Raw genomic sequence first — 14,486 nt, forward strand, 5'->3', positions numbered from 1 at the left:
GTAAGTGAAAGGATTCAATTCCTTCTTTTCCCCTCCATCTCCCCAGCCTTCAGCTCGGCCATCCATTCTCTGGACGGGGCGACGCAGCGGAGTGACTTTGTGTCCATCCTCAGGGAGTTCGGGAACCACTACGTGCAGGAGGCAGTGTACGGTTTCCAGGAGTCATGTACCATCTGGTACCCCAACAAGCAGGTCCAGAGACAGCTGTGGCTGGAGTACCAGGATATTAGCAAAGGTAGGACACACACACACACACACACACACACACACACAAACAGTGAGTGGGTTTAAAAATTTAAAAGAATCAACAGTATTTATTGGCCTGAGCATCAAAGGCAAAGAGAACATGTGTGTTTGTGACTGTGTAGGATGTTGAACACAGTTCTCAGGATTCTCAGTTATTTATACACCCACTGATGGTGTCGATTCATGAGCTATCATTGCTACAAAATACATTAGGGCTCGTAACGCTGAACGTGTGTGTCGGGCCGGACTGGAATATTATGTTACCATGGGTAAATGCTTCCTATAAGAAATACTTACAAATCACATGGGGACTCTTTTAACAAAGCTTTTCCTTTTTATAGTTGCACCCTGTTGTAGAGAAATGTAATGGGCTCCCAGGGTAGCAGTCTTTCAGAAATCCTCTCAAGCCGCCAGATTCAGCCTTCACTTTTTATTTTTTTCTACACTTTTTATGGAAGCATGCTTTCTTGAATGTTTTGGTAGGGGCTTGGGTTGTGGGTTGTGGGTTGTGTGGGCGCCATCAACCATGCAAACAACAAAAACAAACACTTCATAATGGCTGGATATTTAAATTCAGTACTTTTTTTTTATATAGTCCATACTCAATTATCAAAAACCGTCATGTACCAAAAGCGGTTTGGTCAGATTTAAAACTTTGCTTATATGTTCTTTTGTTTATTAACTGATTATGCCATTTTTAGATTTTCTCACTACATATAGATTTATCAAAGTTACTGGTTCTCAGACCTTTTCAACCCAGGGAACCACTTCAGAGGGATTTTCTCGTCATGGCAATGCCCTCAACTGATTACTATTAAAAATCCAGGGATTTTTCTGTAAACGAGGACCTTTATTTTTGATACTTGGACTACTCTTCGTTGTATTTTCCTTAAGAAAGATTTTGAATACAGGATTTCTACTAATAACTGAGTATTTGCACGCTGTAGTATATCGACTTTTACTTCAGTGGAGGATCAAAATAAATATTTCAAATGCAGTTTCAGCTGGTGCTCATACTCTTAGTTACCAGGAAGAAGATGCTTTTTTTAATGACATGTTTCAAAGTAAAAGTTTCCTCGAATCTTCGCGTGTAGTGGCAGTACTGGCAGATGTAACTTTACTGTAAGATTCACCCATGTAAATGACAGCTCCATACTCTCTACAGCTGTTTCATTTAGAAAGATCAAACAACGTTGGCATGTTGCATCTGTTTGTCGACTATACTATTTGTGTAACACACATTACAAACTATGTAATGCCACAATGCTTTTACCATCTGTTTGAGTCTCACACTGAAGGCGAGCGTGTGTTGTAGATCACTTTGTGGCTTCGCACTATAATCAGCATTGTTCTATCTCAACCAATTACACTAAACCGCAAGCGCTCTCCAGAAGCACTTGAAGCACTTCTATTTAAATGAACAATCAAAGGACCAATGTGTTTGCTTTTTTGTTATTACTGAAAATGCCAGCAATGCCAGCCATCCATCTTCTTGTTACCAGAGCTTGTTGTCTCAGTAAGTCGCAGCAGACATAAGTAATAGCCTGTCTCTCCCCGCCATTTCACCTCAGTGGCTCCAAACTGTATGGAGCCGTTTCCCTTTTCTCGCCTCGGCCACTTTTCTTCCCTTCCCCTGCTTTGTCCAAGGACACCCCCTGCTGCGCCGCGCTGCTCCCTCCCAGTTACCTCTGCGCTGACAGATGGCGTTAGATGACTGAGTTTTCCCACCCTCATGAAACATGCATCACTCTTCATTTTCAGCCGCGTCTGACACACCGGTTGCAGACGTTGCTAAATGATTCAACACAATTAAAAAAATTTTTTTTAAAATGCAGCGCTCCTTCTTTTCAGCTTTTTCTTTGCAAACTGTGAAGTTTTTCCTCTAATTTAAGCGAGATCAAGGTGATTTAAGATTTTTCTTCAGATCGGTGTCAGTGAACCTGCACTTTTCAACAGCTTCTCTGTAGTCCTCAGGAGTATATGGAGGGTTTACATCTACAAAATATAACTACACTACAATGATGGAATCTGCTGAAGTCACCAGCATTATGAACAATATTATCACCTAACAGTTTCTGGTATAACCGTTAACATTAATCTGAATATGTGATAAAAAATTAAAAATAAAATGTTCATTAAAAAAATATTTATGCAGATATGTTAAAGTACAATCACAAAGGTAGTATTATCATGACATTTGGATTGACGTATACAAATATATATAAAAATAAAATCAGGAACAGTTTCAACACTTTATTTTGCAGGTCCCATAGTTCCTTCCAGAAAATAATTGATATGTAGATATAATTTTTTCTGAAGGTTTTTGGAAAGAAATTTGTAATTTGTAACTAATTTTTTGGGAAGATAAACAGTAATCAACTGGTACACCAGTTGAATAATTAGAAATAGCTAATTGCTATCTTAACCTGATTTTAATTATGTGAGTAGCAGCTGAACTTGGAAAAGTGTTTGTGCACAATTTGGGGGATTTTAGGATGAAATGTCCAGTAATAAATGCAGCATAAATTAATATTTAATCAGATAGTGATAACCTCTTCAAAGGAGGTTCCACTACAAATTAACAACAGTTTTTTAACACAACAACAGATAACGTCTCTGAACGTTTATTACCAGATTAAATGGGTTTTTACAAATTAAGAAAATATAGACTGGGAAAATACTTGTTTTGTCACAGTTGTCACAAAGTACTGGACATGTCTAACAAAAATAGTTCTTACTGCATGTCTAATACATCTCTATCTTTTTTATATTTATCTTTATATGCACTGGGAAGGTAGGAAGCCAAGGGGCTTAAACAGAGTTTCCCCCCAAAAACCAGAGAACTTGTTCACTGTTGAATTCATATAACGCAACAGAACACTATTACTTTTTATAATGAAAATATAAATAGAATTTTCATTATCATTTATATTTGCTTACAGCTACATATACCACTGTTTTTCACTTTCACTGATTTGTGTTGGCTCTTGATGTAAACAGTAACAGGGAGCATATTTTTCTCAGCCTACACTGCTGTTGTTATCAGTCCTCATGTTGAAGCAACAATAAAAACATCCCATTTGGTCCATGTGGGACTGAAAATCTGATTGTCTGAACTGGTGCAAAATCTACCCAGAATCTATTTTTCCCATCAGACAGAGAGCGCGGCGATAACGTTGGGCTGCGAATATCTGACATGATTCAATCTTGAATGGGTAACTGTTTCAACCTGGTTCAGGAAGGACCATCCGTTTCTAGGAAAAGAAATAGATTCCACCGGCAAAAAACTCGAAATCAGAGTCATCTTTCTTAATCTCCTCTTGGCCTCTTGGAAACGTCCTGGCTTTTTGGAGGGAGTAATGAGCTCACAGGAGAGTTTGATGATCCATGTCCTCGCCCTTTGCTCCAAATGCAAGATGTGCCTTGCTGCAGCCTCCTTCCATATTTAGTGAGAAGCCGAGCTGATCATTTTCTGCATTTTAGGTGCCTGGGGCGACACTGCTGCCAGCAGTTTTAAAGCTTATTTATGTATATGGTTAATAGTTTTTTATCAAATAAAAACAGATTTTAAAAAGAATGGAGACTGTTTGTTTTTCCAGAACTTCATAGGATACTTTAGACTGCAGTAAACAGAGGAATTTGTATATACCTCATTTAGTGCCAATGTAGCAGGTCTGAGCTCTCCATCTCTATGCAATGCAGATATCTGAGTTACAGGATTTCATACTTATAAGAGAAAGTCTCATTCATCTAATCAACTACTGTGTGGGCTGCAGACACCCTTTATGAATTCTCATAAATATAAAATCTTACATTTTCTAAAACAACACTCCTCCAGCGTGGATTTGCCCTGTAATACAAAATCAGAGAAAGACTTCCCGGGGACTGTGGTGTTTTGAGGCAATTGAGCATCGACTATGAATTATAACTCAGCAGACCGGAGCTCAGTGGCTGAAGAGAAGCACATAGTGACGCCACGGTCCGTAAAGTTAATTGAAGACTTACACCAGTTGTTTCCTAATGACCCAGCGACTTAAAAACAACACACACACTTATAGATATATGTACACAGACACACTGCCATGTTTGTGAAGACGTAGCTCATTAACCGCGGTCAGTCAGAGTGTGTGTGTGTGTGTGAGTGTGAGAGAACGTGTGTTTGGGCATGAGGCCTTGTCCGGGTGATTAATAGCACTTTCCTCCCTGCACTAGGATGAGTTTCCTATTGTCAGACACATGACCTCAATTACCACGCCAGAGATCAGACAAGAACAGCAAGAAAGCCACTGCATTAAATTGGAAAGTTAAAGACCTTTCAAAGACTGTTGGAAGCAGCTTTAGTTGTCATATATTACAGATACATACAATACTGATGTACTCTCCTCAGTAGCTGGATTTGGGTAAATTTAGAGACTAATGCTTTTCATAGAACTGTAAACAAACGTGTTGATGTGGTGCCCCATGACACTGTCAGGTTTTTTGGACCCCGTGACATCACTGCTGGGTGTGGTCAGAGGTGAAAATAACCAGCGAGGGCAGCAGAATATACAGCCAGGGGAAAGCCTGATTTAATGAGTGAAGAAGTATAACAGATATAGATGTTTCCATACAGCACAGAGCGGTCACTGAATGGTTCGAGGTAGTGACATGATGTGAATCATGTACTACGACCTTCACAGTCACCACATGAACAGATCGGCCCAGGAGCAGGTCCAGGGCTTTATGTCAGTATTTTCTTTAAAGTTTCATCTCTTTGTCTTTAGTTTCATGCATTTGTTTTTAGATTTAAAATCTTCCTTCAAAGTTATTTAAAAATGGAGACAGTAGAATACTAGTATCTCGAGGTTATATGGTATTTTTCTGTACTTTTCAAGTATAAAATCACTTATCACATAGTATTTGATGACTTGTGTCAAAAATGTTTCTAGAACTGCCTCCTAACTTGTTTAAAACACTCACTAAAACTGGGACAGTACCACAGCTATCACAGAGTGCCTTCACAAACACGCAGAGTGGATGTGAATATGATTATCCTTATTCAGCTCGCCTCGTCGCTCGTTCACTTACTGACCTGGCACACGGGAAATTTGTGACGACCAGTTTGCTTGAAAACAGCTTCAAAATAATTAGATACTTTAGAGTTCTGTCTAAACAGTCCAACAGCAATTAAAATTTTAATATGCATCAAAAACACCAAAAGGTGACATTACAGTACTTGTTAAGCTGTTAAATGTCAGGTGAAATTGAAAATACCGTATACAGATGGAAATTTCAGACACGAGCGAAGGAGTGTCTGCAGTAAACAGATGCCAAACAGTGCCGCTGTGAATTCAATCTCAGGCTATTGTTTCCTCTATCAGTCTACCCTCACCCGGCGGCATGAACAGGCATTGTGGGTCCGGGTCCGCCCACTGAGGTCGGAGCCGGACGAGGCTGACAGCGTGGTTACTGTGTAGCGCAGATAGGCTGTAATGTTGACGACAAAGACATTTTTTAAAACGGATAGAGAGTTCTCCGGCTCGGATGCTGCAACTCGAATGAACAGTAGTGAAGCGAATATGACTTTGAGAACTCATTGTGTCATTCTATCTTCTTTCCTCTGCTTCTTCTATTGTTTTTTTTTCTCTCTCTGTCACGGGCTCCCCAGCTCTCCTCCTCACTTTCTCTCTCAATTAAATCACCGTGACCTCCTTCCTCCACCTCAGCGCCCTGCCCTACCAAGTCAGGTGTCAGCTCTTTACCGAGCTCCAGAGCAGCATGCCGGTATGTATGTTAGTGTGATCGCCCTGCCAGCAGCCGGGTAAAAATAGGTGCTTTTTTATTCTATTAGGACCTGTCATTTTAACAAAGAAGCAGCAGAGAAAGTCTCGCTCCAGGGTGAGACAGTGGAGCTGAGGAGGAGGAGGAGGAGGGGGAGGAGAGAGGTGAGGAAGAGCGAGAAAGACATGGCAGAATTTATTCGTAACTGGACCTGACCTCTGTGACCCCTCTACACCCACACGTAGCACACACACCTCAGATTAGCACCACCTGCCCAGTCTGGTTACCAGCTGGGGATTACACAATGCTCAGACAACATGGTCCTCTCTATAAGAAATAAACCCCTTTTAATGATTTCACACATTCACTGCAACACTGAACATATCCAGAAATTACCTGGAGGAGCTGGATGTGAGAATGCAAATGTACAAATCAGTTGGAGCGCATTTAACAGACGATTGAGATGACTGCAATAGAGCAGAATTCACAGCCAGCAAATGGGCAGGTTGATGATGTTTCTATCATGACTTGTGCAAATGCAAAACAATACAAACATCCAAGTGTGAAGAAGAAGAGTCATTTACACAAAGACACCAACAAAAACGTACAGCTGAGATTCAGGATCTTCTGGGGCAAAGGGTCGACGCCAAAATTGCCAGATAAATTTTATGGAACAGCATGACACTTGGTTGTTGTATGATATAAAAAAAAAAAAGAATGCAATTTCTTCAGCACACGTTTCACATCATGTCCTCCATGTGCCTCCTGCAGGCTTCACACGGGCGCCACCCCTCACCATAACACAATGGAACATTTCCAGTTGGTGAGAACGTGTCTGACACGGACAATCTCCTGTTGTGTGCTACGTGTGTGAAAGAGTTGATAAGAGAAAACAGCTTTTGGCTTATTTTTGTGTATCAGTATATTAGGCCTACCTATGGAGCCATGGTCTAAAATCTGTATCAGATAAGCTATTACATGTAAAAGTACATTTTTATTTTGTAATATATTAGCACATACCATTTCCTTTGTTGTGCTGTCATACTTTCATATGATTATCTGGATTAAATATTAAGACCAGTAAAAGATTCCTGGCCTGATCAGACTGAATTGACATTTTGTGTTAAGAGAACATATGTTTATTAATTGCAAAGGAAACTTCTATGCACAAAATGCTCAAGATACATAGTGCAATTAATATATACAGAACATAGGACAAATATATTCACATAGTAAAATAAAACATACATGCATACTAAAATAGAATAAAATGAATAAAATAATAAAAATGGAAGAAAAATCAAATAAATGGAGGTGAAGTTACAAGCTTACAGTAACATTATTAATTGTGAATGAAAAAAAAAACACTAAATGAACTCTATACACTACAAAGAAAAAGAAAAAAGAAAGAAAAGAAAAGGAGATGAAAACAGAAAAACAATGGAACAGGTACTTCATCAGTCTGACTGACGATGTGTTCATGTTAGTCATGGTTGCCAGGCAGGGATATTTTATCCTAACTAATCAGTAATTTGTCATTCTGATAAAAAAAAGAAAGATGTTGATTTAAGAGTTTTTACTTCTGTCAACTTCTTATATTGGCCCAATTATAAGACAGTATTTATTTGGGGTTTGAAAAAGTCATGGTTGTCTTGACATATAAGTGTTCAACATCACATATTCTTTTTTTAATGGAGATGGTACCAATTTAACACAGTCCTCCACAGGGAGTGTTGAATTGTGGGTTGTTTTTACTGCAGACATTTTTTAATTTTTTGAAACCAATGAGCAAAACATCAGACATATTTGAATTGCAAGGAAGATAAAATAAATGTGTGTCTTGAGCCAAATTAAAAGAACTTGAATGGCATTTGGTTGCTTGAATGCTCGTGGTTATTGTGGCTTTTCCTAGTTTAATAATATAGGACTCGGGCGATTATATTGAAAACTGCAATGACACTGAATTTTGGTCGGCAAGAGATTCACAATGCTGGTCATTCAATAAGTCTGGTTTATTATTCAGCCACAGAAAGAACTCAGTACAGCTTTTCACTGATTACTATTTTTAATACATTCCAAGGAGGGATTATAATGAACTGGACTAATTTGAGTAACAACAAATTCCAGATGAATGTAATCTCGACACACAGGTTTAAGGACTCATGTGAATGTTGGTGTCCAGCTGTTCCTGTGCTCAGAACCTCATGTAAAACTATTCCCCTGATCTTCAGGTGAAGATATTTGAAGACACAGCCATAACCTGATTTTGTTGACTCCTCTTCAAGTGTGCACGCTTTCAAGACAGAAACAATGTGTAGAAATGTCAAATGTGTTCTGGTGAAATGTCACCCAGCGAGCCCTGAGCCTGAGGCAATACAGTCTACTATAAATATTCTACATGTTCAGGCATAGGTCTAGGTCTCCAAAGGTTGGCTTGAGTCTTCCACTTTTCTGCCAAGGCCATACTGTTCTCATATTTTAGTCCTGATGTCTCAGAGTAGAGCTCTGAAAATCGTTATCGAGAGAGAGAGGTTTTGTGTTTTTTTATGGTATATTTGTGTAGATCTTTTCCCACAACATTGCTGCCATTGGTAACGATTCCCGAAAAGGAAAAAACAGTAATTCTCTGTACAGTCAGAAAGCAGGGGCTGAAGTTGAGATCACTACTCCATTGAATATCCAGTAATGAGACAAATCCGCCGCGTTCACATCGTATATTTAAACCGGGATTACGAGCAAACGGCTGGCAGTTACGTCAAATTGAAATCCAATGATAGCACTAATAAAATCAATTCAGCTAATTTAAAAGGACTTATATACTCTTGAGCTGCAATAAATATGTAACACAACAAAATAGGGAACTGAAGCTGCTTATCTGGTGCCACTAGAAGGTTAACAGTAGGGCTAAACACCTTAATAAAGTCTGGATACTCCCAGGTTGGAATAAGGCGTGTTTTTCCTTTTCCTCCCATTTTGCCGACATTATGTGAAAGCAGCAGCCTCTCCAACATGTAGGTGTAATCGACATTCAGCAGGGAGGACTGTGACTCCTTCAAAAAAAAAAGCGAGTCGTTCAATTCGGCTTCTGAGGTAAAATGAGGTGCAGTATATTTAGACTCTTAAAAAATTGCTTTTTTAATTTATTTCTCTATTTTATCACTCCGTTCTCTGACAGGCTGTGTAGAGCTGATATACACCAGGGGATGGTAATTCCTGTATGATTGTAATTATCACGTTCATAACGTAGATATGATATTTCTATAATGAGCTCCATCAGCACTGAACTCAACAACAAGATATTTCCAGTGGTGTTTTAATGGAAACCTTATTGGATCATTACTGATGAAATGCTACATGAACACACATGAACCTCTCTAGTAAATGTTATAGAAACCTATCAGACATAGTTTAATAGAGTCTAACAGTTCCTCTAAAATAGGAGAGAAGCAAATAGCCATAGTCTAACATGTAAACCTCAGTCCCAACCAACTCATGTTATAAATTAATGAGGAACAACACAATGCGTTCTCAACTGAAAAGCCTGTCAAGTGTTACACATAAGATGCTTCTTGCGGCAGTTTGCCAAAGTTAACAGGCTGTAATTAGAATACTATAATAAAGAGCTGTTAGAAAAACATTTCAATTATAATTAAAAAATCAAAGTGCATTTGAAAATACTTTGTCAGGTTGTTCATAAAATACTTTTTTCAGTATTTTATTGTTAAATTCATGTCTCTGTAAATTGGAAATAAACTCCTCCTGTCACTGAGGCAAAATCAGTTTGTTGTTCTCCCAGTAATTAGATTAGTTTCACCCACCTGATGATGTGTTGTTGCCAAAACAATTCAAGTGCAGTAGTAAACTAGTTGCTGAGGTTGATTCTGTCTCATAATGCAGTACACTGTATGTTCTTTGAGTTGTGCTTCACACAAGGATTGGTGGTGGCTCTGTGCGTTAGCTGCTGGATCTTATGATGAATCTTTAGGTTTTTTAACTTGCTGTGATATTTAACCAGTCACCGTCAGCGTATGTAGTTGTTAATAGAGACATAACACAACCTTACAACATGTTACATTCATTTAGAAGGCAAAGCAAATGACAATAAGTTCAGACCAGAGGTTCAGAGCATCTGCATTAGTTAGAAGTCTGTGTCATGGAAGGATGGAAAGGCAGGTGGACTCATCAACTGTGTACTGGGAGGACTCGGCCTTGAACACGTGATTATTAGACTTGGCGACATGTTAGAAATATGATAAAATAATAAATGAGGTTTACATGAGATTTATCTCAGAGTAGATGATCTTAATGTGTTTAACTTCTAGTGTCAGGGAGGTGACTGCCATGGACTGCTCCCTGAATACTATATAATATAATAATACAGTAATAATAATCACACAATGGCGTATATCTATAATGCATTATTGCTGCTGTAAGGACTTGAATATTTTGTCATCATAACATCATTAGAATAATAGATGTATACCTGATATTGGCAGTTGGCTTCTTCTTCAGTTCTTCTCTGCCCCACAGATACTGTTGAGTTTTTCAGCTGGATGTTGTGGCGTTTTCTAAATCTCAGACATTCAAATTGCTGCATCAGGATTTTGACGATCTTGTTTCCTTTGTCATGTTTTTTTTTTCTTTTTTGTTTTGTTTTGAGGTTTTTTTTTTTCTCCCTATTCTGTCAGTTTAAGAAGGAGAATCTCTGGCTACATGAAATCAGAAATAAAAAAAGCAGAAGAAGTGGATACTCTGCTCAATATTTTTTTTCAGATTTTTTCCTCTCTTGCAAAACATACTGTCAGTGTGAGAGACAATGGAAGGTGAAGGAGTGACACTCAAGCACGAGTTCAGATAGAAGGCAGAGAGCAAGGTGAAAGAGGTGAGGAAAATGTTAAAGTTATTAGACAGAAGATGGACAGAAGGGCTGGATGAAGAACGTGCAGAAACCAGATGAGTAGGAGGCTGGTGAGACGGCAGCAGAGGAGGTGAGAGGAGCAGATTATCAAGACTAAAGAACGATTATGACAAGGAGGAGGAGGAATAGGGGAGATGTTGTGAAGAGGAGGAAAACAGAGGAGCAGCTATGATACGGAGGCAGCGGAGAAGACACCCAGGAGGTGTGGACGGAGGCGTTTGAGGAGATGTCATCCACTTCTCCAAGGAGGAGGCACGGTGATAAATGTCTTCGCCTTGTTCAGTCACCAGACAATTACAGACTGAGGCGGAGCAGATGTCTACTAACTCCAAAACCTCCTCTCTGCAAGCGTCTGTTCACGTGCATGTTCAGATCTCTCAATGTGCATTTCATGTATGCAATTATTGAGTGTGTGTTTGTGCTCGCGTGAACATTAGTAAATGTGTGCGCAAGTGTGTGTCTGTATGCGAGAGAGATTCTGCAGCAGAAGGATAGAAAAGAATCTCATCCAACTCGTCAAGTCTAACGAAGTGGAACCGCTCCAGCAGTTGAAGTTGAAGATGAGAAACAGATTGTCCGGCCGCTCTGCCACAAAACCGGTTGATACTGAGCCTCGTCAGCACAATCGCAGACATCTCGCCTCTCCAGAACAGACAGAGTGTATCAGTTTACATGCAGCTGGATTACACAAATCATATTACCACAGGATTATCTGAAAATAAAGACAGACACAGAAACACGCTGCGGCTTCTGAGAAGTCACTAATCCAAATGCAGATACTTTGAGAGATTTTAAAGTGGGGCTTTTTTTTTCCACACCACACCTGCTTATTCATGCAATTATCCAATCAGTCAATCATGTGGCAGCAGTGCAGTGTATAAAATCATGAAGATACAGGTGAGGAGTTTTAGGTAATGTTCACATCAAACATCAGAATGGGGGGAAAAAATGTGATCTCTGTGTCTTTGATCGTGGTCTCTGAAGTTTATCCAGCAGCTCGGACTGGTTGGCGCTGACAGAAAGGCTACGGCAACTCAAGATAACCACTCTTTTTTCAACCGCAAAGAGTAGAAAAGCATCTCAAGATGAACACATGTCCAACCTTGAGGTGGATGGGCTACAACAGCTCGATCACGTCCTGTCAGCCAGGAGCAGAAATCTGAGGCTGCAGTGGACACGGGCTCAAACTGGTCTCATGGTCTGGATTTCTGCTGAGGCTGCAGATGGTAGAGTTAGAATGTGACCCAACCTGCCTTGTGTCAACAGTCCAGGCTGGTTCTTGTGTTGTAATGGTCATGGCAAACTTTAGGCTCTAAATACCAAACAATCATCTCTTGAATGTCACAGCCTGTCTGAGTATTGTTGCTGACCATGTTCATCCCTTCATGGCCACAGTTTACCATCTTCTACTGGCGACTTCCAGCAGGATAATGCATCATGTGACAAAGCTAAAGTCATCTCTCAAACCGGTTTCATGATCCTGACACCGAGTTCAGTGAACTTCAGTGACCTCCCCGGTCTCAGGACCCGGATCCAGTAGAGCACCTTTGAGATTGGCAGCATGAATGTGCAGCTGACAAATCTGCAGCCATGATGTGATGCAGTCATGTCAACACGGAGTAGAGTCTGAAGGACAGTTCCTAATGTCTTGTGGAATCCCTGACCCCATTAGTATGGTGAGAGCACAGTCGACTAACAGTAGGCGTGGAACCCTGGTGCAGAAGAAAGTGCTTGTGAGAAATAGTTTACCCTCTTTCTTGATCTTATTTGAAAAGATGAAATCCGATCTATGTGGCTTCTAAATTTAAGCTTTCCAAGATTGAACAAACAGATGATTGTATTGACACAATGCTATAACACTTAAAAATGTAATCCCACTTCCTTGTGTTAAACATATGTGTATCATTAATTTGCTTTGTCAACTCACAAAAATGCGACAATGTTGTGCCACACAGCTGTCATGCTGAGGACGCGTGGGTGGAGGACGTGCACAGTGCTGATGTGTGGTCAGGGTTTGGCTGTGGTAGAATGGAACAGTACATTTACTCAACTACTATTGTTAAGTACAACTGAAGTACCTGTACTTTACTTGAGTTTAATGACATACTACTGTTTTAGGTTGTTGTGGTGGGTAGGTCAGAAAGAGCATGTGGAGGCTGTGACATCACTCTCCACAATCCCAAATGACTGCGCACTTCACCATAACTACAGTACGGAGTATGAAAGCAAACAATTCCTTAATTGATTCGACAATTATAGTGGTGCAACACCACCTGACAGTGATGAGGCAAAATTATGCTGTTGTATAATTGCACAAAATGTCATATTACTTCTGACTGTCAAGCAAACTACTGACTGTTATTTAGGAGCGAACAATGGAGGGACTTTGGACACAGTCAAGAGTTTTATCCAGACTGTGACAGCCAAGTTTTGGTGTTGTGTGTAACGAACATGCAGTGAGCAGTTCTAAAGAAAGATAACTTTGTTTGCTTTGAAAGTGTATGATTGTATTGAGCAAAGGAAATATACCACAGTTCAGGAAGCAGCACATTAAACCTGAATTGAAATGACGCAAGTACGAAAGGCGTTTTTATAAAGAGGGAAAATGTTAGTTAGTAAAAGTAGTTAGTAGAAGTAGAAAAAGAAGAGGAAAATAGATGAATAAATAGAATAAACATGGCATACATAAATCCACAAATATTAACATACACAGTCATTCCTTAATTTTCCAAAAGCGTATTAGTGTTTTTGTTGAGTAGAGGATTCAGTTCTGAGAGAAGAGGTTAAGCAGATATTCAAGAGCGCCATCATTTGGATTATCATAGAAATAATATATTTAATATTAGAGAAATACAAATCATTGTGTCATGCTATTAATCAGTGACATCATCTTTAAACGCCCCAATGAAGGAGGAAATAAAGGTGACCATAACGAATCACATTTATATTTTCTCAAAATTATGAGATTTGTATCTTACAATGAGCGGTGGATGCTGTAAGTCGTAGTTATGAAATAAAGTTTGTTTTTGTTTGTTTTTTTATGAGATAAAATGACAAGAGCCTAAATGGTATTTAATGACTGACTGACTGCATTCAGTTCGAACTTTTCTAGTGCAGGTCACGGGTGCAACATAAACTTGATACATTCGTGTGAATTACCCAAGGACTGCATTCAAAAAGACACCACCACAGCTTGAATGCATTTCTTTGTTTCGAGTGTGTATGCTAGAAAACCTCATCAACACCACACTGTGTCAGTAATGTCAATTACACATGCCTGTCAAGCAAGACTTGATTTTCTGAAGTGAAAATAAATATGGCTCAAAGTAAACTCATTAACTTGAAGAAGCCGAGCATCAGGAACACAACTCTACATAATGTCACCATAGGGCGTGTACAGTGCAAAACAAACAAGGAAAAGAAAATAATTAATTGCATTTTCTTCGGTTATTGAGTCTCTCGCCTCGGGTCTGAGTGCGCACCGAGGATGTTGTGTATTGTCACAATACGTGTTGATTCCCAAAGCAGAGGGTGACATTTATGTTTGTTAGAGACTTTATGT

The 14,486-nt window shown here is 39.5% G+C and overlaps 1 protein-coding gene across 9 annotated transcripts in view; it reads left to right on the plus strand.

The window, feature by feature from the left end:
• The window catches only part of astn1 (astrotactin 1), a 380,707-nt gene that overhangs the window by 230,163 nt on the left and 136,058 nt on the right, over positions 1–14,486 (plus strand). For all 9 annotated transcript variants that reach the window (XM_056392103.1, XM_056392104.1, XM_056392108.1 and 6 more), the window contains one exon: positions 47–235. In XM_056392103.1, coding sequence (XP_056248078.1) covers positions 47–235 — 189 coding nt within the window. The remainder of the gene's footprint in view (positions 1–46; positions 236–14,486) is intronic.

The sequence above is a fragment of the Seriola aureovittata genome, chromosome 12 (genome assembly GCF_021018895.1).
Source record: "Seriola aureovittata isolate HTS-2021-v1 ecotype China chromosome 12, ASM2101889v1, whole genome shotgun sequence".
NCBI classification, from domain to species: domain Eukaryota; kingdom Metazoa; phylum Chordata; class Actinopteri; order Carangiformes; family Carangidae; genus Seriola; species Seriola aureovittata.